This window comes from Schistocerca nitens, chromosome 1 (genome assembly GCF_023898315.1).
Source record: "Schistocerca nitens isolate TAMUIC-IGC-003100 chromosome 1, iqSchNite1.1, whole genome shotgun sequence".
NCBI lineage: Eukaryota > Metazoa > Arthropoda > Insecta > Orthoptera > Acrididae > Schistocerca > Schistocerca nitens.
Genome location: NC_064614.1, coordinates 1100061747 through 1100087500, shown reverse-complemented (window position 1 = coordinate 1100087500; position 25754 = coordinate 1100061747). Strand labels below are relative to the sequence as shown.

The 25754-nt window shown below is 45.7% G+C and overlaps 1 protein-coding gene across 1 annotated transcript in view; it reads right to left on the bottom strand.

Annotated features, from left to right (window-relative positions):
* LOC126230929 (uncharacterized) overlaps positions 1–25754 on the bottom strand; it is a 344514-nt gene that overhangs the window by 28358 nt on the left and 290402 nt on the right. Inside the window, exons 16-18 of the mRNA XM_049942408.1 lie at positions 22105–22306; positions 18619–18826; positions 10729–10921 (exon numbers count right to left, since the gene is read on the bottom strand). Of these exons, the coding sequence (XP_049798365.1) occupies positions 10729–10921; positions 18619–18826; positions 22105–22306 (603 nt within the window). The remainder of the gene's footprint in view (positions 1–10728; positions 10922–18618; positions 18827–22104; positions 22307–25754) is intronic.

The window sequence follows — 25754 nt, the reverse complement described above, 5'->3', positions numbered from 1 at the left end:
TTGGAGGAAATAGGCATTTTATCCCGTTCACATTAATGACCCATTTGTTATTTACTTTTTCTCGCTCTTTTCTAGGCCTGGCTCATTCATCAGTCAAGCTTCGTACTCTTTTGGTAAACATCTGTTTGGTGTAACCAGTTTTTTTATGACAGGCCACCATTGTGGTTTGACTCTTAACGAAGATAACTTCTCGAATGCTGGGACTGTAATTGTACATTTACATTATGTAAACATAACCATTGTGAGTGCTTGTCGTTTTTTGTTGATTGTCAACACTACCAATGGTTCTGTATTTCTGCCATTTCATAAAATTTCACATAGTGGTCTGTGTTCTTGGCAGATAAACCTGAAGATGCGTCAACACTGGCGTGAAATCGATAGTTCCAAGTAAAACACCTTCATACAGCTACGCAGCTTTTGGAAACACCACCTCATTGTTGACTTTTTAATTGTTATAATTTTCATCAAATTGTAAATGGTTATTCAGTGTTTTTTATTGTTATTCACAATGTCTCTGAGTTGTGGTTGGTCGGCCGCGGTGGCCGAGCGGTTCTAGGCGCTTCAGTCCGGAACCACGCGGTTGCTGCGATCGCAGGTTCGAATCCTGCCTTGGGCATGGATGTGTGTGATGTCCGTAGGTTAGTTAGGTTTAAGAAGTTGTATATTGGACTGAAGACCTCAGATGTTAAGTCCCATTGTGTTTAGAGCCATTTGAACCACCAAGCTGTGGTTGCCCTCCCAAGGCAGTCGTTTGTGTAAACAACTGAGGGGCGGAGTTTGGTGCTACTTGCGTGGTAATTAATATTCACAGACATTGGTCATCTTTGGTTGTGCAGTGGTGCTGCTTCTTTACGGTGTGTGGGTATGTATGTGTGTGTGTGTGTGTGTGTGTGTGTGTTTTGTCCTGAATATGGCGTATTATTGTTCTTGGTCGGCGTAGTCCCGAATACCGAGGGTTTAAATTTCCTTGCATTTGTGGTCCGGAAGTGAGGGGATGTTTACCTTATTCCACAACAGCAATAGGCTGGTTTATTTTCTTTCTTCACGTCTATCGGTGTGCTAGGGTATTGTGGCGCTGGCTTTTAAATTATACTATATATGAGACATGTACCTGACAATAAACAAAAATTTATGACGCAACTCTATTTGTCTGAGGTGGTAATTCAAACATTTTTACTACCTCCATAGTGTATTTTGCTGAAGTACCTGCCTCTTTCCATATGCCGTAACTCTTTCCACATATCTCAAGGCTGTCCTTCATGCTGGCATTGATGGAACACGGTGAGACAATGGATGAATGAGCTACTGATAGAGGCTCGTCGTACAAGCTTTGTTTCTGACACAGGTGGTCGTGAAAGCTAAAGGTTTTTCAGTAAAAACAGCAAGTACAATGGCCCGATTCTTATGATAGAAGCTTACTGGCAAGTCACAAACAATGCAACGAGGCGCAAACAGTACAAATTGTGCTCTAAATAAACTCATATAATTTGTGTTTATTGTTTTCACACTTTAATAGACATGTTATTCGCTAGATACAAATGTATATAAAATAATAGCGAGTTAGGCAGTATTTAGTAAGAGATCTAAAACTTGCTCCTACGCGTAGCACGTTAAAAGAACCCTTATTTAATCTGCAAAACCGAACGGGAACTACTACATAAAGGAATTCGACCATTCGTGCAAGTCACAATATCTATTGCCCTCTGTTCTCCTCTAATTGTTATCATATATCGTGAGTGTAGCCAGCAAGATTCTTACTGCTTCTAGAAAATAGTGTGAAACGTGTTTGTGCTTACGCATTCCTCAGGTTTCTTTTATGTTTACCGTGAATTTTCAGTTGTCGTTGCAAAATGATTTTATAAGTTTCGCAAACCACCAATTCATATCCACAAACCCCAGTCACTTGACGTTCAGTATTGGATGAAGGCCTCAAAATAATTGTTCAAATGGCTCTGAGCACTGTGGGACTTAACATCTGAGGTCATCAGTCCCCTAGAACTGCCGGCCGAAGTGGCCGTGCGGTTAAAGGCGCTGCAGTCTGGAACCGCAAGACCGCTACGGTCGCAGGTTCGAATCCTGCCTCGGGCATGGATGTTTGTGATGTCCTTAGGTTAGTTAGGTTTAACTAGTTCTAAGTTCTAGGGGACTAATGACCTCAGCAGTTGAGTCCCATAGTGCTCAGAACCAACCCCTAGAACTTAGAACTACTTAAACCTAACTAACCTAAGGACATCACACACATCCATGCCCGAGGCACAATTCGAACCTGCGACTGTAGCAGCAGCGCGGTTCCGGACTGAAGCGTTTAGAACCGCTCGGCCACAACGGCCGGTGATGAAAGCCTCCCCCGATATCAACACGCTTTGTGGTCCCCAGCCATACGAAACCGTAATGATATCGAACGGTTTTAAATTTCATCTGCTCTCTTTCCATTAGGTCATCCTCTGGGATTTTTCATATTTCTAGGAAAGCAGTAAAGAAATTCCTTGGACCACATCCACCTGACCACACGTCCCGATCAGCTCAGTTTCACTTTCAGTAAAAATATTCCTCTAAATTCTCTTCCCTAATCTATTTGTTCATTTTCCTTTCTCTCCTTGAAATGGTCCTCGCATATTTCTGCGTCTTGCTTGTTGAGAAACCCTCACGTTTTGCACGGTTTTCGCATTTAAAGGTCCATGTCTCATTCTCTTCAGTCAAAACTTATTATATACACAGATTACTTTTTATACTTACTATACGATAAGGTGCGTTGCTTTAATTACAACAATGGGATCCGAAATGCTAAAATATAATTTTTCTATGTTCTCCTACACTATTACTGTACCTAACTTAATACACATTTCTTACGGCTATGGCCACTCGGTCTTGCTAGACTGATGCTGTAAACTGCGCCCATTGAAATTTGCCTCAATAAAGGTCGAGCAAGATCCGCTAATCCCCTTGCCTGAACTTCGCAACGTGCCCTTCAGGTAAAAGAGTCTAGGGCTCTTACTTCGTATTTTACTTTATACACTGACGGAAAAAATAACACAAAAATAATTACTGCGGAGGAGGGGTTGGGTTGTTTGGGGAAGAGACCAAACAGCGAGGTCATCGGTCTCATCGGACTAGGAAAGGAAGTCGGCCGTGCCCTTTGAAAGAAACCATCCCGGCATTGGCCTGGAGCGATTTAGGGAAATCACGGAAAACCTAAATCAGGATGGCCGGACGCGGGATTGAACCGTCGTCCTCCCGAATGCGAGTGCAGTGTGCTAACCACTGCGCCACCTCGCTCGGTAATTACCACAGAGTAATGAAATTTAGGGAATACATTTGTCTAGGTAACATATTTGAGTGATTAACATTGCAAGATCACAGGTTAATGTAAGCACAAGAAAAACAATTGCAAATGCTAAATTCAAACATGCAAGCGTGCAAGCATTGTGTTGTACGGCTGCAGGATGTCTGTTTGTGGGATGGAGTTCCACGCCAGTTTGACTCGGTCAGTCAATACATGGACGGTTGATGCTGTTTGTGGGTGATGCTGGAGTTGTCGTCCGATGACGTCACGCATCTGCTCGGTTTGAGACAGATCTGCTGATTGAGTAAGCCAAGGCAAAATGTCAACACTCTGTAGAGCATGTTGGGTTACGACAACGATGTGCGGACGACAGTTATCCTATTGGAAAGCACCCACTGGAACGCTGTGCACGAATGGCACCACACTGACGTACAAGCACTCCAGGTATACGTCCATTGTGTCTAGCGCACAGACTGATTGAAGGTTCTCAACTGGCCTCCTTCTCTCCAACAGAGGGCTACGACTATCACCGAGACATAATCACCTTTCACCAGAAAACACAACGAACCTCCACCCTGTCCTCCAATGAGCTGTTGCTTGACACCATTGAAGTCACAAATGGCAACGGTTTGGGGTCAGTGGAATGCGCGCTCAGTGAGTTTGACTCGAAGCTATCCTTGAAGTAACTTGCTACTTAGGTGTCACTATGCTGCCCCCTGCTGCTCAGATTGTTGCTGCAGATGCAGTCACCATGCGCCAGGGCCATACGCCGAACACTATGGTATGCCCTCTCGGTAGAACCACGAGGCCGTCCACAGACTGGTCTTCCTGCGACCGTACATTCTTGTGACCACCCTTCCCAGCAGCCATGTACAGTGGCTATATTCCTGCCCAGTCTTTCTGCTCTATAGCAGAAGAAAAAATCAACTTGTCGTAGCCCTATTACACAGTTACACAGTCTCGTTCAAATTCGGTGCAGTGCTGATAATGGCGTCTTTGTCGCTTTGAAGGCATTCTTAACTAACATCATCACGTCCAACCTCAAAGCTAACTAACGCTCACGACCATTACGGAGTCTATTTAAAGCGAACCTTATTTGCGTCCTCAAAGTGGCGCTACTAGCTCCACTCTTACGGGACTGGCGCGAAAACTGAACAGAAGCCATTTTTCAGATCTAGAAACACGCCTACCAACTTTCGTCTACTTCACACATCTCCTTCTTGGTATTGCGATTTTATTCCCGTCAGTATAGTATCTACTGAAGAAGCGCACAGGAGACGTGCGAACAAGAACTACATTGCCGAAATTTTCACATTCAGAGGTGATCATAATTTATTTTATTTTTTTGGTTGCAATTACAAATCCATTCAGGTCAACCGATTGGAGCGCAACTTTTACCGCAAAAATCGCTGGTGGTTCCAAACCAACGATGACATTTTTCTGATTCCATTCAGGCATATTCTCGATCACGTAGCGGAAAGAACTCTTTTCCTTTTTTTGATAATAATTCAAAGACCACCGTATAGATGTTTGTTTCATTCCTTGGTTTTCCAAAGTCTGCATGAATACTGTATTTGAGAAACAAAGATTGTCGTTGACACTTCCATGGCCGGCCGTTGTGGCCGAGCGGTTCTAGGCACTTCAGTCCCAAACCGCGCGACCGCTACGATCGCAGGTTCGAATTCTGCCTCGGGCATGGGTGTGTGTGATGTCCTTATGTTAGTTAGGTTTTAGTAGTTCTAAGTTCTAGGGGACTGATGACCTCAGATGTTAAGTCCCATAGTGCTCAGAGCCATTTGAACCATTTGACACTTCCATGTCGAATCGATAAGCACACAGACACACGAAGTACAACAAATGAACAATATGGGATTTTTAGAGTTGTACTAAGGGTGCTAAGGGTGACTGTTCGTCCACTGTAGTGGAAGAGTTTTTTCGGAGTGCAGGTGGACAGTGACTCAAAGGGAGCGTTCCCGGTGGACGAGGACTCTCAGGGTGCATGTAGGGCGTGACTCAGTGAGTAGCTGGTTTCAATGAATAGAGTGCGCAAATGTCACAGATTTTTGTATGGGCCCAAATTTCAGAGGGCGCAGTTTCCGTATGTGCGCTGGAATAGCTCCGGTAGGTTCTCTTCCCTGCAGTGGTGAGGCAGACCTCTTCTACTGCTCACCACGGATTTATTTCATTTACTGGTTTATATTGGTAATAATAACACTATCTGTCACCGAAAGCCAATTCTGCCACGACTCTCCTGAAACTATCCTGCGCAAGAGAATTTAAGGATCATTTTTTCGAAACCCTGTAATTCCCAACCATTGCGACGCTGAAGTCTGAAATTTGGGTCAAAGGTGTGTACAACCTTTTCTGTGATGATGCAAAGTGTGACTCCCTGCTACGTCACGACTGGGCTGTGCGGCAACAAGGTGTCAATACGTGCAAAAATAATGCTGTCACATTGGCATGATATCTCACCACAGTTATGCCCAATGGCTCCATGGACGTGTCACACGGTTGGAAGATTGTCACAACCTCTCTTAACCACATTTCACCCCTTCTTTGATGCGTCTTCGATAGACATCGGAACCGCGACGTCCAGCGCTGAAATCAAGCGCAGGTTTTTTACGAGTGTCAGAGGAAAACATTTTAGACACACCGCCGCTCAGAATCAGCACAAAAAGATCGGGGAGAGTGACATAATGCGCGTGAGTAAAACCACTTCTTTCCCTGGGGCGTTGATTCCCACACATTTCGCGGTCTTAAAACAACAATTAACAGTGCATGCAGCAGGAAGACGTTCTTCACAACATTTTTAAAATTTTCAATAAAGATGGACCGGTGCCTCCCAAGGTTTTGCTGAACTGAGGGACTTTACAGGCACCCTTTGCTGCTTTATTCAAGCATTTGTCATGCTTGTGGCATTTCCCCGTGATCACGCCACAGGAAGACACAAAACAGGAGCGCTGAAAAATCTTCCTCGGATAACGTTCAAATTTCGTCGAATGGCTCTGAACGGTGCCTTTTGGTTCCAACCTGTACACGAGATCAGAAATTGCGGTCGCGCTGTGATCGAAATGAGTGCGATTACGTTCGATGAAGGTGTTGATCCGCAGTGTCCTTAGAGAAGGGTTTAACTGAGCGAGTGTGTCACAGCATTGTCACAGGTTGTGAACTATTTCTTACTGTAACTCATCGCACAGCGAACTGTCATTTAGGACCTAGGTCAGAAAGGAAACACCAGCAAGTAATTCCTACCTCAAGTCTCCTACCGGTTATACACACCGAGTGTTAATTGGCCGAATTAGTTGTCCGAATTTCGGGAAACAAACACCTTCTGCTGAGACGACGCTCTTATTTCACACGTAAGCCACTATGATTTATAACAGAACAACGCTGTGTGAATGAGCCAAAACAGAGCATCGCAAATACATTCAAATGGTTCAAATGGCTCTGAGCACTATGGAAGTCAACATCTGAGGTCATCAGTTCCCTTGACTTAAAACTACTTAAACCTAGCTAACCTAAGGACATCACACACATCCGTGCCCAAGGCAGGATTCGAACCTGCGACCGTAGCAGCAGCGCGGTTCCGAACTGAAGCGCCTAGAACCGCTCGGCCACAACGGCCGGCGCAAATACATCTGTAACGAGTAAATCTGTCGGGACAAGGTTCCCACTTATACAGAACAAGGATGCCAAATTTGTTATAACAACAGGCATCTAAACCGTACCTAATTTGGTACGTAGTAAATACGATATATTTCTCATTGTGGATACACGCTGCCTAACAGAAAAAGTGAAGCACTTAGAAGACACGGTTACATGTCAATGTAACTTCGTAAACACACACATCCTCAGTGCGTATGTAAACGACTAGAGTCACAACTGCGACAAATAGAATGCCCACCAGAGTGCTGAGTGAGCAGAGTGAAAGACATGCAGATGCCGCGTACTTGTCTCAGATAGAGTTGCCGGCACCTGATACTGTAACGGTCTTAATTGTGGGTCTACATTTGGCCTGCTGGTCCAGCCGTGCAACATCCAGATTTGTGACGCATTCGGATGTGACCGTAGCTCCCATGTGAACGTGAGGCAGGCTTACTCGTCCTCAAGGTTCCGATCGGTCACCTCTGACCACCGTAATGTAGGGTCGCCAGCACCAACCACTTCGTAACCCCTTCACATCTGCGATCGCCATCAGAGAACAGTGCATTCCATGTCACATCGCGCTATTGGTCAGAGATTCCAACAGCTGGACTATGGAGTTACCGTCCCATGAACAGGCTGCCGCTAACACCACAACGCAAATAACTGCATTTGGAGTTCTTCCGTGGTCGGGAAGCATGACTGTCTGGCGTCGCACTGTTTTCAGCGATGATTTGTAGATCTTGGCTACTCCAAATGTAGATCGTCGGCGAGTATGCCGGCAACCTGGGGAGGGGTTCCAATGTTTTGGAGAGGCGTAGCAGTGTTATTCCTGACATCATGGTGTGCACAGCCATCAAGGAGAAATTCAAATAACGACTAGCAGTGACTGAAGGAAATCTGATGCCACAACTGTACCTCATGTGTCAGCTTTCTGCGACAGCATCGTGGAGCCATTTTCGTCAGGATATGCTCATACACACATGTATGTGTCTCTATGAATGGTTTGTGTTACGTCGGGGGTAAAAACTGCAGAGGAAGACATAGATTGGAAAATATCCAGCAAATAACTGAGGAAATAGATTGCAAAAAATGTTCAAATGTGTGTGAATTCCTAAGTGACCAAACTGCTGAGGTCATAGGTCCCTAGACTTACACACTACTTAAAGAAACTTATGCTAAGAACAACACATGCACCCATGCCCGAGGGAGGATTCGAACCTCCGGCGTGAGGGGCCTCGCAATCCGTGACATGGCGCCTCAAACCGCGCGGCCACTCCCCGCGGCCATAGACTGCTACTCTGAGATGAAGAGGCTGGCACAGGAGTGGAATTCATGGGGGCCCCATCAAACCAGTCAGAAGATTGATGACTCAAAAAACAAAAAAAGTCGAGGTACTCTCACGTCCAGCAACATTCTTAGATCGGTTACCAATTGAACATGTGTGGGTCCAGCCTGGGCATCTAGTCCGTCCGAATGCCAGTATCCGGGATATTGAGGACTAGTTACAACACTTGTGGAACAGCTTGTTTCAGGAGGGGATATAGTGCTTTTATGACACCCTTCCCAACCGAATCAGTGCACGCTTCCGTGCCAGAGGGTGTGCAACATCGTACTGGTAAGTAGGCTCATGTTTACAAGTTTTTGTAAACTTGTCTCTATTTTGTAATCACTGAAACAACATCATACACAGTCCCAGACCTGAAGTTTCATTTCGTTTGCTGCTCTCATTTGGGTGTTTCACTTTTTTCGTCAGGCACTTTGTTTTGTTTGACCTGTCTTAGCTGCTGTGCATAAAATTCTTAAACAATAAATAAGACACTGGTGGCCTCTAGGTTGACAACTGAAACTTCGATTTCATAAGGTCGCCAGCTGTAATCTACGGATGTGAAACATGGACGCTAACAAGTGCTGATTGGCAGCAGTTCAGGATATCTGAACGCCGGATCCTGCGTAAGAGCTATGGTGCAGTTCAGGAGATCTAGAATGAACAATGAGCTTGATCGCCTCATATAAGGAGCTTACATTATAAAAACAATAAAAAACTAGGAGAATAGCCTGGCTTGAACATCTCCCTAGGATGGATATTGGTCGAACAACTAGAAAGGTTTTTTGAATTGAGGCCAGCTGGAAGAAGACAGAGGGGAAGGCCACGAAACCGGTGGATGTAGGATAAGATATAAAATGTCTCGGAGTTAGAGGATGGCGAAGAACCGCGCTGGTGAAGGAAGAATGGAGGAAACTTGTTGAAGAGGCTAAGACCCATGTCGGGTTGTAACATCATGAAAAGAAAAGTACACTACTGGCCATTAAAATTGCTACACCTCGAAGGAATGAAGATGATAAACGGGTATCCATTGGACAATTATATTATACTAGAACTGATATGTGATTACATTTTCACGCCATTTGGGTGCATAGATCCTGAGAAATCAATACCCAGAACAACCACCTCTGGCCGTAATAACGGCGTTGATACGCCTGGGCATTGAGGCAAACAGAGCTTGGGTAACATGTACAGGTACAGCTGTCCATGCAGCTTCAACACGGTACCACAGCTCATCAAGAGTAGTGACTGGCGTATTGTGACGACCCAGTTGTTCGGACACCAGCGACCAGACGTTTTCAATTGGTGAGAGATCTGGAGAATGTGCTGGTCAGGGCAGCAGTCGAACATTTTCTGTATCCAGAAAGGCCCGTACAGGACCTGCAACATGCGGTCGTGCATTATCCTGCTGAAAGGTAGGGTTTCGCAGGGATCGAAAGAAGGGTAGAGCCACGAGTCGTAACACATCTGAAATGTAACGTCCACTGTTCAAAGTGCCGTCAATGCGAACAAGAGGTGACGAAGACGTGTAACCAATGGCACCCCATACCATTACACCGGGTGATACGCCAGTATGGTGATGACGATACACGCTTCCAATGTGCGTTCGCCGCGATGTCGCCAAACACGGATGCGACCATCATGATGCTGTAAACAGAACCTGGATTCGTCCGAAAAAATGACGTTTTGCCATTCGTGCACCCAGGTTCGTCGTTGAGTACACCATCGGAGGCGCTCCTGTCTCCGATGCAGCGTCAAGGGTAACCGCAGCCATAGTCTCCGAGCTGATAGTCCATGCTGCTGCAAACGTCGTCGAAGTGTTCGTGCAGATGGTTGTTGTCTTGCAAACGTCCCCATCTGTTGACTCAGGGATCGAGACGTGACTGCACGATCCGTTACAGCCATGCGGATAAGATGCCTGTCATCTCGAGTGCTAGTGATACGACGCCGTTGGGATCCAGCACGGCGTTCCTTATTACCTTCCTGAACCCACTGATTCCATATTCTGCTAACAGTCATTGGATCTCGGCCAACGCAAGCAGAAATTTCGCCATACGATAAACGGCAATCGCGATAGGCTACAATCCGACCTTTATCAAAGCCGGAAACGTGATGGTACGCATTTCTCCTCCTTACACGAGGCGTCACAACAACGTTTCACCAGGCAACGCCGGTCAACTGCTGTTTGTGTATGAGAAATCGGTTGGAAACTTTCCTCATGTCAGCACGTTGTAGGTGTCGCCACCGGCGCCAAACTTGTGTGAATGCTCTGAAAAGCTAATCATTTGCATATCACAGCATCTTCTTCCTGTCGGTTAAATTTCGCGTCTGTAGCATACCAGCTTCGTGGTGTAGCAATTTTAATGGCCAGTAGTGTAATTGGAGGCGGTAATTGGACTGCTTGGTAACTAGATTGCCTGCAACAGCTGGATAGTCTTGTTCACAGGATTGAAAGGATGCTGTGCTGTGTCCTTACCTGGCGACAGCGAGGGCGCTGCCTAGAGCAGCGGTGGAAACGTCTCCTTGCTGTACGATGGCTTCCTCGCGCATGCGCACTAGCTGCTGGTAGACGTGGTAATGGCTGCGCTCAGCCGCCTTCTGTGCCGCCAGGTTGAGCGTCACGTAGTTGGGGTTCACGGGCAGCCACGTCTTCGCGTTGTCCGAGAAACCTGCAGGCACAAACCAAGTGCAGCGTCACAAAGGTGCTCCATGAAAGTCCTCACTGCAACGGTTCTATACACGGTTAGCCATTAAAACTGCAGCACCAAGAAGGATAATAAATAAAATATTATAATTGCAAGAATACATTATTAAAACTGTGAATGATTGGGGGGAAAATATGTTGCAAAATTTAGCACACAGACCTGCCACTTCGGGCAGCAACAATGTATGATACAGTCACAGATCACTTTGGAATAACAAATAAGTTTCGTAGTTCTATTTTTACATGGCTAGAGGCTTCTGAAGGAAGATTCTTGAGTTTATCTTCTGTGAGGCGGACCACAGCAGGTGCGTTCCAGGATGCCTGGACGGTCTTGGGGCTTTAAAATACCATGTGGATTTGTGAGTTAGCAGAACTGCTAGGCTGAAAGTTGGCCTGGTTGCGTTGTCCACACTTTGGCATTATCCTTCGAAATTAGAGTATAGCGACCGCAGGTTCCCTGAGAATTGCTGTAGTCACGAACTGCACGACCTATAGACTGATGCAAACGTGTGAAAAGCCATTTTGGCGTCTCCAATGAAGGCAAATTTCTGTATCTTACGTTCCGGATACTGTCATCCATTTAGACAGGTCAGTAGCATCGGCACTGTGACGTGGATGTCTGAGCTGATGACTGACTTCACAGCAAATACTGTGTACCAAGCTTTGGTTGGTTAACTGACGTACAGTTAGCGATGTTGGCTTCGTTAGTCAGGTAAACTTGTTCTGAGACCATTGAGCTTCAAAAAGCAGTCATTTCACAGATACTCACTTTTTTGTTCAAAATATAAATACACTACTGGCCATTAAAATTGCTACACCAAGTAGAAATGCATATGATAAACGGGTATTCATTGGACAAATATGTTATACTAGAACTGACATGTGATTACATTTTCACGCGATTTGGGTGCATAGATCCTGAGAAATCAGTACCCAGAACAACCAGCTCTGGCCGTAATAACGGCCTTGATACGTCAGAGATTGGATGGCGTGTACAGGTACAGCTGCCCATGCAGGTTCAACATGATACCACAGTTCATCTAGAGTAGTTAGTGGCGTATTGTGACGAGCCAGTTGCTCGGCCACCATTGACCAGACGCTTTCAATTCGTGAGAGATCTGGAGAATGTGCTGGCCAGGGCAGCAGTCGAACATTTTCTGTATCCAGAAAGGCCTGTACAGGACCTGCAACATGCGGTCGTGCATTATCCTGCTGAAATGTAGGGTTTCGCAGTGATCGAATGGAGGGTAGAGCCACGGGTCGTAAAGTCCACAGTTCAAAGTGCCCTCAATGCGAACAAGAGGTGACCGAGACGTGTAACTAATGGCACCCCTTACCATCACGCCGGATGATTCGCCAGTATGGCGATGACGATACACACTTCCAATGTGCGTTCACCGTGATGTCGCCAAACGCGGTGCGACCATCATGATGCCGTAAACAGGACCTGGATTCAACCGTAAAAATGACGTTTTGCCATTCGTGCACCCGGTTCGTCGTTGAGTACACCATCGCAGGCGCTTCTGTCTGTGAGGCAGCGTCAAGGGTAACCGCAGCCATGGTCTCCGAGCGGATAGTCCACGTTGCTGCAAACGTCGTCCAACTGTTCGTGCAGATGGTTGTTGTCTTGCAAACGTCCCCATCTGTTGACTCAGGGATCGAGACGTGGCTGCACGATCCGTTACAGCCATAAGATGCCTGTCATCTTGACTGTTAGTGATACGAGGCCGTAGGGATCCAGCACGGACTTCCGTATTACCCTCCTGAACCCACCGATTCCATACTCTGCTAACAGTTATTGGATCTCGACCAACGCCAGCACCAATGTCGCGATGCGATAAACCGCAATCGCGATAGGCTACAATCCGACGTCGGAAACGTGATGGTACGCATTTCTCCTCCTTACACGAGGCATCACAACGTTTCACCAGGCAACGGCGGTCAACTGCTGTTTGTGTATGAGAAATCGGTTGAAAACTTTCCTCATGTCAGCACGCTGTAGGTGTTGCCACCGGCGCCAACCTTGCTCTTTTGCTTATCATTTGCATATTACGGCATCTTCTTCCTGTCGGTTAAATTTCGCGTCTGTAGCACGTCACCTTTGTGGTTTAGCAATTTTAATGTTCAGTAGTGTAGTAATGTATGCAATTGTGACAGAACCCTGAGAAAATAAATTCGTGCATTAATGATTAGGATTGTTTTCATTTCTGTCCTACAACTGTTATGGTCAGGCGACCCTGCTAAACAAACAAATACGACCAGCTTCCTTTGCATAGCTAAATTGTTTTTTCACTGTTTCGGTGTTCCATTGTAAAAATAGGTGCCATACATGGAACATTTAATTTGTGCTGTAGAAAATTTACGTCATTAATGATTAATGAGAATTGCTCTCATTTGTATTTACCACAATGTTGAGTTCATAGAGAGTTTCAGGAAGTGTAAAAAATGCAATTGTTGGTTAAACGTTATACAAGGCGTTCACTTGCTTGTGTAACGTTTCTGTGTTGAGTATGTAAGTCCGATACGTAGTTTGCACACTCCGCGGCCATTCCAGCATGTCATCCACACACAGGCATAAGGGAAGTTAATATCAAATGGCTGTAGCCCGACTGGGTATCGAGTCAATCTGAGGTTCGATGACAAATACTGGTCCAACCGAACGCAAAAAAGTTCATTAGCTGCCGTACCGGCCGACTGGTGATATGCCAGTCACTCAGCACTGCGTGACAAAGTATTTTCATTGTATGCGATATCAGGAAAATGTACTGGCCACAGTAACAGTTGAAGTCCCTCCGATCGAGGGAGGTCAGGACAACACTGGCGCCACATAGTCTTACATTATCTTGTTGAAAGATATCATCACATAGCACTCAAAGATATGGCAAAGACATCGGTTTTAACACATCAGAAATATCTTGCCTGCTGTACTATGCTGTGTGGACCAGAGGTGATCATGTTGTGTATCCACTGGCAACCCAATTCATCTCGCCAAGTGCTGGGTCGATATGACAATGACGAATGCAATCCCATAGTTTTCACTATGCTCAGAACCTCTACACACGGATGTGTCCATCGTGATACTGTACACGGAAGCGTAACTCTTCTGAAAAGACGACGTGGAGCCTTTCCTGTGACAAATGTTGTCGTTGGTGCACCACAGTAGTACTGCCTGCCTCTGTTGCCGCGTCAAGGCAAGCAGCAACAATGGTCGCAGTACTGACAGTCCGTGGTGCTCCAAAACGCCATCGCACTGTATATGCTTGTCTTGCTGCAGACTAGCTCGTTTCCAGACACAAGGCACCTGGCGTGGCTGTAAAACGCTGCATCGCCAAACATCAAGATGTGTGTTCTCTTGGGCGATGGTCCATCGCTTCACTGAGATCTTTATACACTCCTGGAAATTGAAATAAGAACACCGTGAATTCATTGTCCCAGGAAGGGGAAAACTTTATTGACACATTCCTGGGGTCAGATACATCACATGATCACACTGACAGAACCACAGGCACATAGACACAGGCAACAGAGCATGCACAATGTCGGCACTAGTACAGTGTATATCCACCTTTCGCAGCAATGCAGGCTGCTATTCTCCCATGGAGACGATGGTAGAGATGCTGGATGTAGTCCTGTGGAACGGCTTGCCATGCCATTTCCACCTGGCGCCTCAGTTGGACCAGCGTTCGTGCCGGACGTGCAGACCGCGTGAGACGACGCTTCATCCAGTCCCAAACATGCTCAATGGGGGACAGATCCGGAGATCTTGCTGGCCAGGGTAGTTGACTTACACCTTCTACAGCACTTTGGGTGGCACGGGATACGTGCGGACGTGCATTGTCCTGTTGGAACAGCAAGTTCCCTTGCCGGTCTAGGAATGGTAGAACGATGGGTTCGATGACGGTTTGGATGTACCGTGCACTATTCAGTGTCCCCTCGACGATCACCAGTGGTGTACGGCCAGTGTAGGAGATCGCTCCCCACACCATGATGCCGGGTGTTGGCCCTGTGTGCCTCGGTCGTATGCAGTCCTGATTGTGGCGCTCACCTGCACGGCGCCAAACACGCAGACGACCATCATTGGCACCAAGGCAGAAGCGACTCTCATCGCTGAAGACGACACGTCTCCATTCGTCCCTCCATTCACGCCTGTCGCGACACCACTGGAGGCGGGCTGCACGATGTTGGGGCGTGAGCGGAAGACGGCGTAACGGTGTGCGGGACCGTAGCCCAGCTTCATGGAGACGGTTGCGAATGGTCCTCGCCGATACCCCAGGAGCAACAGTGTCCCTAATTTGCTGGGAAGTGGCGGTGCGGTCCCCTACGGCACTGCGTAGGATCCTACGGTCTTGGCGTGCATCCGTGCGTCGCTGCGGTCCGGTCCCAGGTCGACGGGCACGTGCACCTTCCGCCGACCACTGGCGACAACATCGATGTACTGTGGAGACCTCACGCCCCACGTGTTGAGCAATTCGGCGGTACGTCCACCCGGCCTCCCGCATGCCCACTATACGCCCTCGCTCAAAGTCCGTCAACTGCACATACGGTTCACGTCCACGCTGTCGCGGCATGCTACCAGTGTTAAAGACTGCGATGGAGCTCCGTATGCCACGGCAAACTGGCTGACACTGACGGCGGCGGTGCACAAATGCTGCACAGCTAGCGCCATTCGACGGCCAACACCGCGGTTCCTGGTGTGTCCGCTGTGCCGTGCGTGTGATCATTGCTTGTACAGCCCTCTCGCAGTGTCCGGAGCAAGTATGGTGGGTCTGACACACCGGTGTCAATGTGTTCTTTTTTCCATTTCCAGGAGTGTAGTTTGAAACTTCCTGGCAGATTAAAACTGTGTGCCCGACCGAGACTCGAACTCGGGACCTTTGCTTTTCGCGGGCAAGTGCTCTACCATCTGAGCTACCGATGCACGACTCACGCCCGGTACTCACAGCTTTACTTCTGCCACTACCTCGTCTCCTACCTTCCAAACTTTACTTTACAGAAGCTCTCCTGCGAACCTTGCAGAACTGGCACTCCTGAAAGAAAGGAATATAGTTGTTTATGACTTCGTGATCCAATCCAGCCCATTAAGCAGTGAGAGTGCCAAATCGTAGGAAATGGCTTTCATAGAACAAGGTAGGTAGCAGACACGTGTAAGCAGTTAACTCTCAGCTAACGATCATAGCCTACGATCTGCATGCAGAGAAGCAGTCAGCCTTGACACGGTGATGTGCTTCTGTATTGTGTGCAGCACTCTGAATACCGATATACACGGAACAGTCAAAGAAACTGGTACTCCTGTATAATATCGTATAGGGCCTCTGCGAGCACGCAGAAGCGCCTCAGCACAAAGTGGCACGGATTCAACGAATATCTGAAGTAGTGCTGGAAGGAACTGCTGGAGGGAATTGAATCCATGAATCCTGCAACACTGTCCATTAATCCGAAAGAATACGAGGGGGTGGTGATTTCTTCTGAACAGCACGTTGCAAGGCATCCCAGATGCTCAATAATGTTCATGTCTGGGGAGTTTGGTAGCCATCGGCAGTGTTTAAACTCAGAAGAGTGTTGCTGGAGCCACTCTGTAGGAATTCTGGACGTGTGGGGTGTCGCATTGTCCTGCTGGAATTGCCCAATCAGTCGGAATGCGCAATGGACATGAAAGGATGCAGGTGATCAGAAAGGATGCTTACGTACGTGTCGCTGTCAGAGTCGTATCTATACGTATCAGGGTTGCCATATCACTCCAACTGCACACGCCCCACACCAACACAGAGCTTCCACCAACTTGAACAGTTCCCTTCTTTTATGAAGGGTCCACGGATTCACGAAGTTGTCTCAATTCCCGTACACGTCCATCCGCTCGATACAATTTGAAACGAGACTCGTCCGACCAGGCAACTTGCTTGCAGACGTCAACAGTTCAATGTCGGTGTTGACGGGCCCAGCCGAGGCGTAAAGCTTTGTGTCATGTAGTAATTAAGGGTACACGAGTGGGCCTTGGCTCAGAAAGCCCGTATCGATGATGTTTCGTTGAATGGTTCCGCACGCTGGCATTTGTTAATGGTCCAGCGTTGAAATCTGCAGGTATTCGCGGAACGGTTGCACTTCTGTCACATTCAACGAATCTCTTCAGTCGTCGTTGGTCCCTTTCTTGCGGGATCTTTTTCCGGTCGCAGTGATGTCGCAGATTTGATGTTTTACCGTATTCCTGATGTGGTCGTTCGAGAAAATCCCTGCTTCGCCTCTATCTTGGAGATGCTATGTCCCATAGCTCGTCCACCGACTATAATACCACGTTCAGATTCACTTAAATCTTGATAACCTGCCATTATAGCAGCAGTAACCAATCTAACAACTGCGACAGACACTTGTTGTCTTATTTATGCGTTGCCGACGGCGGCACCGTATTCTGCCTGTTTACATATCTCTGTATTTGAATATGCATGCCTATACTAGTTTCTTTGGCGCTTCATTATATATATGCACTGGATGTCTCTCCTAAGAGTATTCCATTATCTCCGATGTTTCGGCCGACACATTTCGTTTGTGCCGTGTACATATCGAATCGCTGCAAACTAATACAGCATACCACTTTAATGGGACGCCAATTGTTAAGGGAATTTTCAATTTACACACAAAATTACAAATTTTGTTTTCATTTGCTACATATGCCTAACAAGAACAGTGAAACACAAAGAGCTTGCGCCATCTCATGGTCTGCTCTGCCCAGTGCTGTTTACTACTACCATGCAGCAGTGCTACTCACTTAGTGCTGGACTAATGGTTATTGTTCGTTTTTTCTCAATATGCATGTTAATGCAAGTCGCTAAACAGAGTATCGGACTAGGGCAGATCCTGATGGTGTAAACAGCGACGCCACTGAACAGTGGATGACTGGAAGAGAGTGATTTGGAGTGATTGATCAATCCATACCCTGTGGAAATCCGATGGAAGGGTTTGGATTTGGTGAATGTCTGATGAACGTTACCTGCCACCACGTGTAGTGGCAACAGCAATGTAAGGAAGAGGTGGCGTCACAGAATGAAGGTGTTTCTGTGTTTAGTGTGTGGTCCCCTTTTGCGCTTAAGAAAACATTAATGCATTATGTATTACATACAGTAGAGAAATAGTAGGGGACGTTTGTATGTGGCAACATGACAATGCACCCTGTCATATAGGAGCAGATGTGAGGCAATGGTTTGTGGACAGTCACATTCGTGAAATGGAGTTGCGTGCCCAGAGTCACAACCTGAACGCCTTTAGGAAGAGTTAAAACGGGGTACTGGCTCCAGACCCCAGCGTCCAAAATCAATATCTGTTTTCGGTTCTTGAGAAAGAATGGCCCGCCAGCCCTCAACAGACATTCATATACGCTACTGAAAGTGGCCCCAGAGGATTTCAAGCCTTCCTGAGGAGAAGAGTCCACGCACCCCGTTTCAATGTCCTATCAATAGGTGTCTGTATACTTTTGACCAAATATTGTAAAGACTAAAAATGTGATTGGTCCAATAGGCTTTGCACTCCAACTGCATAGCCCCTACTTGGGTGGAGGTGAATGCGAGTAACCATGTGAGCCTTATCGCACTTACAAGTGGAAAGCAACATAGGGTATTGGTGCTTGAGGTAGATAAACAGAGAATAGACCTCTCTCCTGAGGGAGACGCCTACCTGCACTGGTGGAGTTGTCCCACTGGTAGGGAGTCCGCTCGTAGTCGCGCTCCTCGCTGGTCTGGAAGTCCCTGTAGTCCTCCATGCCGATCTCCTCGCCATTGTAGGAGATGGCAGTGCCGGGCAGCAGCATCAGCAGCATGTTCATGCCGTCCACCAGCTCCACGCCCACCCGCGACGCCACGCGAGACTTGTCGTGGTTGCCGGCCTGTGGTCAGCACGCCGGTGAAACGGACTGTTCACTCTAGAACTGATCTTTCACTCCGCAGCGGTGTGTGCGCTATTTTGTTTAAAACTGTATGATGGATCGGAAATCGAACCCAGAACCTCTGCAATGTGTTATCTTCCATAAGCACTACTCCCATAAAGTGTGTAAGAGAAGGTAAGAGAGACGCACTGACCGAAGTAGAACTGTCAGGACAGGTCGTTAGTCGTGCCTGGATAGCTCAGCCGGTAAGAGCATTTTGCCGAAAAAGAGAAAGGTACTGGTTTAGAGTCCCGATGCGGCACACAGCTTTAAATTAACTGGAAGTTTCGTTCCAGTCTTCATTCACTAATAATGTTCCATCAATCTTGTTATGAAGGGTATTGTAAAATGGAATGAATAGAAACACTGGTCAAATAGAAACAAAATTTCCAAATAAAATCTGTGCTATCTTTTCAGAAGATTAAAAAGAATGTCATTCAAATAACTGTTTTTCTAGGTTCGGCAGTGAAACACATTAATAGGGAAATATGAGGTTCAAAGTTGGCGACATTGTCAGTTTATGGTTTATTATGACAGACATTGGATCAGGTGCTAAATTTCTTTGAATTTTATTTGTAAGTACCTACCTAAATTGTGTTGTTTCAATTAAGTACATATTAAGGAAATTCGTAATTTTTGAGTATAATTCAATTTGAAGTATAATTCAATATGACTTGCGTTTGAGCTAATTGCAAATGTAGCGTTGTGTTTTCGGAATCTGTGGGAAGGACAGAAACAATAATTCTCTGCCTTTCTTCAGGAGAAGACCAAGAATTTGATGAAAATGAATAACCGCCTCGCACTGTCCTCAACTCAAGACATTAGGCTGTGATTAGAGTAGGCTTGAAAAGCTGGTAGTCATGTAGATAGTTTACAAGTAAAATCTACTAAGTTGAATGCAAAGGTAATCCTGAAGAAAGAAAGAAAGAAAAACGTTAACGGACAGGGATTCATTTTTTTAGTAAAAGAAATGTTGTTCGAAAGCTCTTCGTTTCTTCTGTGGATACGATATGTAGGTTCAAAGACATCATTCTAAAACATCATGTCAGTGACTTAAGGTATTAACAAGCAAACCAAGTTCAACAATTTCATGTTACAATAAAATAAACATATTTAACAATCTTCATTTGGAAAACAGAATAAAAAACCACAATTCATGCAATAGTTTTATTTTTTGTACCAAATAAATCTTTTTTGAACCGGATACATTTTCTGTCTTATTCCAAAGTTCCAAAACAGATTTTGGCATGTTCGTATTCACCCCAAAGGCCAAAAAATATAAAAAATAATTGTATTACCACTGGTGTTCTATTCATTGCTCCATATAGAGAGTATATATTTTTTTATGCTATAAAAGCGTGAGCTAGGGCTTAAATCTAACTATAAATTTAAAGTTACGCGCAAGACCTATAATCACAATTGTGAGTCTCATATTTCTATTTATAATTATCACTTTCTTTTTTAAAATTTAAAAACTGTTTCTGTTCACCCCATTTTACGGTAATATACAGAGCAGTGGGGAGAGTCAAATTGTACATTAACAGGAAGAACCAGCGTCAGGAGGCTGTTTCTATAAAGTATATTAACAACAAATAAAGAAACTAAAAACTAAACTCCACCCAAATTCACCATGAAGTCTCAACGGTACCGACCGGCCGCTGTGTCATCCTCAGCCCACAGGCGTCATTGGATGCGGATGGGGGAGCGTGTGGTCAGCACACCGCTCTCCCAGCCGTATGTCAGTTTACGAGACCGGAGCCGCTGCTTCCCAATCAAGTAGCCCCTAAGTTTGCCTCACAAGGGCTGAGTGCATCCCGTTTGCCAACAGCGCTCGGCAGACTGGATGGTCACTCATCCAAGTTCTAACTTAGGCCGACAGCGCTTAACTTTGGTGTTCTGACGGGAACCGTTGTTACCACTGCAGCAAGACCGTATGTTAACAACTAATAGTAATTAATAATTTCGTGTGGCTCAGTGGGCAGATATAAGACTTTCAGTTGGGCGCTACTGCGGCAATTTGTGTGTCCATGGGTATGGGGACCTACATTTAAACGTCGACTCCCAATGCCCCGTCGTTCCTAGGGGTTGCTCACATGGTTGAGAGGTGAAGATTACGTTAAAGGCACATTGAAAATTTTTGTGTTCGCCCGGGATACGATCCCGTGATCTATGAGTTTCCAGCAACGCGTTTGACCACTAGTCAACAGGCCCGACGAAAATTAATTATTATCACCGATACTCCACTTCACTGATAATTATGTGGAGCACTATTAGAAAACATTATACATGATTTTGCAAAACAGGAGAAAAAGCACGAGTTGGAAAAAAAGGCAGCGTTGCTCGTCGTTTTATACTAAACAATACTTTTTATCTAATACTTCAGACAAAGCAAATGTGTAGCTGTACAAAGACCACTTATGTTGACTTGAATACCAGGATGAAGTATAGGAATGCTTATATAATAAAAACACGAAAAAAGACGCTTAAGTTTTAAAACAGGTTTTCTCCGACATTGTAAGTGTGAAAACGAATCAAGGGTTCACAATACAAAATATACGCGCTCTTTCTAGAGAGATGATATTCTAAAATCTGTCAGAAGGTGTGACGTAAGGTTAGATCATATAACTGAAGACGTCTTGTCTTACAAAACTTTGTTTTACTACTGGTAAAAAGGAAATCCCTGTCTAGAGCAAGTTCATTATTATTATTTTCATTACTAGTTTAGGTCATCTGAACAGATGATCTGCGGATGTGAAACTACCGCTGCAAATGTCAGTTTGCTGAAAGAATAACGTTACGTTACATCCTAATCTTTTCTTTTTTAGGTATGAAGATGACTTGTCCAGATACCTAAATCGGTAACCAAAATAGTAAATATATTGATCAAGACATTGTTTTGTCTCATTAAATTTGAGCTGGTTATATGACAAAGGAATTGTGCAGCAAAAGTTGTAGGGAAGTACATGAAGATGAAAGGAACTACTATGTAGGATACATACAGAAAAGAAATTGCGATCAACACAAATCTTGAAGCTGAAAACAGAAAAGTTACCTAGACATACAAATAAAGTGAGCCAATGACAAGAAATAAACTTCTCGTTGCTGAAAACGAAGAACAGGAATGAAGCAAGAAGATGAAATACAATAGCTACAAGAAGCAATATTAACGATATTACATGTCTTAGTTTAGATGGCACGAAACAACATAGCAGAGACATATTGGAAATTATGAACATTACCACCCAGTTGCTCCAGAGATTAAGCCTCTTAGCACCGTCGATCCAGACATCGATTGTATTCTTGACGTCAGAGGCAGAGTTCTGGGCCTCCACGTAGACAAGCTGGAAGTTGAAAGAGAAGTGCGCTCCAGGGTTGGTGGCATTCCCGTAGTATCCTGCGATCTCGTCCATCGACCCGTAGCACTCCGTCACCATCACCGCCCTGCAGACAGAATTACCTTCTGCATTGTTCTCAGAGACATACCCCTTGCTGAAACAATTGTGTCACATTTTCATGTAGGAGGTAGAACTGGCTCAGTCTAGAAGAAACGTTCCTGTAATGATATGTCCAGAAACCAATATCTGATCGAATGTGGAACAGTCTGTCATCTCATTTCCATTGCCTTCTTACATAGAAGTGGACGCTATAGACAGTGCTGTATACAGGGTGAGTCACCTAACATTACCGCTGGATATATTTCGTAAACCACATCAAATACTGACAATCGATTCCACAGACCGAACGTGAGGAGAGGGGCTAGTGTAATTGGTTAATACAAACCATAAAAAAATGCACGGAAGTATGTTTTTTTTAACACAAACCTACGTTTTTTTAAATGGAACCCCGTTAGTTTTGTTAGCACATCTGAACATATGAACAAATACGTAATCAGTGCCGATTGTTGCATTGTAAAATGTTAATTACATCCGGAGATATTGTAACCTAAAGTTGACGCTTGAGTACCACTCCTCCGCTGTTCGATCGAGTGTATCGGAGAGCACCGAATTACGTAGGGATCCAAAGGGAACGGTGATGGACCTTAGGTACAGAAGAGACTGGAACAGCACATTACGTCCACATGCTAACACCTTTTTATTGGTCTTTTTCACTGACGCACATGTACATTACCATGAGGGGTCAGGTACACGTACACACGTGGTTTCCGTTTTCAATTACGGAGTAGAATGGAGTGTGTCCCGACATGTCAGGCCAATAGATGTTCAATGTGGTGGCCATCATTTGCTGCACACAATTGCAATCTCTGGCGCAATGTATGTCGTACACGCCGCAGTACATCTGGTGTAATGTCGCCGCAGGCTGCCACAATACGTTGTTTCATATCCTCTCGGGTTGTAGGCACATCACGGTACACATTCTCCTTTAACGTACCCCACAGAAAGAAGTCCAGAGGTGTAAGATGAGGAGAACGGACTGGCCAATTTATGCGTCCTCCACGTCCTATGAAACACCCGTCGAACATCCTGTCAAGGGTCAGCCTAGTGTTAATTGCGGAATGTGCAGGTGCACCATCATGCTGATACCACATACGTCGACGCGTTTCCAGTGGGACATTTTCGAGCAACGTTGGTAGATCATTCTGTAGAAACGCGATGTATGTTGCAGCTGTTTGGGCCCCTGCAATGAAGTGAGGACCAATGGGGTGATGGAGATGGAGGAACTCAGATTAGAACACCAATGCTGCAGTCGCATTTTGCAACAGGCGAGGTCTGACGTCGCTGAACATCGTAGATCATCTTCTCAAACGTATCTGGACACCCCTATAGTACTGCGGAATCGAAATATAGATGTCACGTGTGGACGACCCGCTAGTATAAAAGCAGATGGGGGTAACGTGTTTCAGTAGAAAAGCAGTAACAACAGTACTGGTAGATCAGGAGAGCTCATTGACTTCGAACGTGGACTAATCATTGGATGTAGCGTGAGTAGTAAATCCATCACGGACATTTCAAACCTTCTAAAGCTGCGCATGCCGACTGCTGGTGATGTTGCTGTGATTTCAGATGGTGATGAATGGACAGAAACTGCAGTCACATGCATCTGACATCTTAGCTCAGCCAGCGATCCAGACACGAGAACTGCTGGTGAGACAATCCCCACTAGAAAAACAGCAGTGCCTGGTACATTCTCTTCTGTATCTATCTGGCGGCTCGTGAATATACGACTCTACCGAACCATGATACGTGAAGGAAAAATTGTAGCTATAACAAGGAGACGTCAGGAACCATCGAGCAATAAGTAGGGTGTTGTGGACATTCACATCGAATTAGCAGAATGAATCACTCGTGAGTTTCAAAGGGCTACCAGCAGACAATCTAGCGCAATGATTGTACGAAGGGACTCAGAAAGAATGGGATACAATGATCTAGCTGCTGTTCATAAGCCACACGTTTCTGTAATCACTGCTACCCGAGGCTTGAACTGGTGGAAGGAGCGACGCGACCGCACAAAGGATGACTGAAATAAGGTGATCTGGAATGATGACTCATGCTATATCCTGTGGCAATCCGATGGAAGTGTTTCCATTTGCCGATTGCCTGTAGAACATTACCTGCCATCATGTAGGCGTATAGTGCCTACAGTAAAGTTCGGAGTAGGTGGTGGTACTGAGTGGGGGTGGTTTCGTGGTTTACTCTGCTTAAGAAGATGATAAAAGAAAAGGATATGATGACTTTTACATAATTTTCTATTGTATACAATACAGAAACAGTTCGTAGACGATGTCTGTTCGTATTAGAACGACAACGCATCCTGTTGTAAAGCAACGTCTGTGAGCAATGGTTTGTGGACAATTAGTTTCATTAGATGGACTAACCTGTCCAGAGTCCAAATATGAACTCAGTGGAATGAGTTAGAACATCAACTTCACTCCAGACCTCAGCGTCCAATATCAGGAGCTTTCTGGTTTCGGCTCTTGAGGAAGAGTGGTCTACCATTCCTTCACAGACATTCAGAGACGTCACTCAAATGTCTCCAGGAGAGTTGAGGCCGGGATAAGAGCAAAGGGCGAACACTCTCCATATTAATGTCCACCAGTTGGTGCCCGCATACTTTTGGTCAGACGGTGTATATCAGCCTTTTGGAATTCCATTATGAAGCAGTCCACTGGTTTCGCAGGGCGGGAAACCTTATTAACCGCACAGCTGAGGAAGGCTTGGAATCCTGTACTTACTGTGGTTTACTCTCGGCCTAAACGTCAGGGTACGACGAGCGCCACAGCGTGCGGCAACCCACCAGACAGCTGGGTTTCGCATTTGCATAATCGAGGGCGCTGCCAGCTGGCGGTGTTATCCATCTTGCAACTGCGGAGAATAACTGACGTCTATCTTCACGTAGCCGCCAGTTGAGGTATTTTAGAATTTCCATCACATCCTCTTATGCTCTAACCTGTGACCATAAGTACTGTTCCTCCTTACATACATTCAGTATCCCCTTTTAGTCCTCTTTGGTATGAGAAATATTATAGGATGAGTCTGATGCATATTTTGTAAGGAATCTACTTCGTAGGCTGGCTGGACGTTCCCAATATTTTACCAGTGTGTCGAAGACTGATATCTACGAATCGTACAACTGGTCATATGTGATCTTTCCTGTTCATATCCCTAAAAGCTGGTAACAATGTTTGAGTTAAGTACTTCTAAGTGTGACTAATAACAGACAACGGCAGAGAGAGCGGCATGTTGACCGCACACCACTCTATACCCGCATCTCATGACGTCTACAGGCTGAGGATGACCCGTGGTCGGACAGTACGATCAGGGTCTTCTGAGACCTATTCGGGCGTAGTTTAGTTCAGTCCTATCTTTCTTTCGCTTGTGCCTTTTGCCGCAGTTAGGTAGGGTCGGCATGGTTAATCGGATTTGGCAATGTT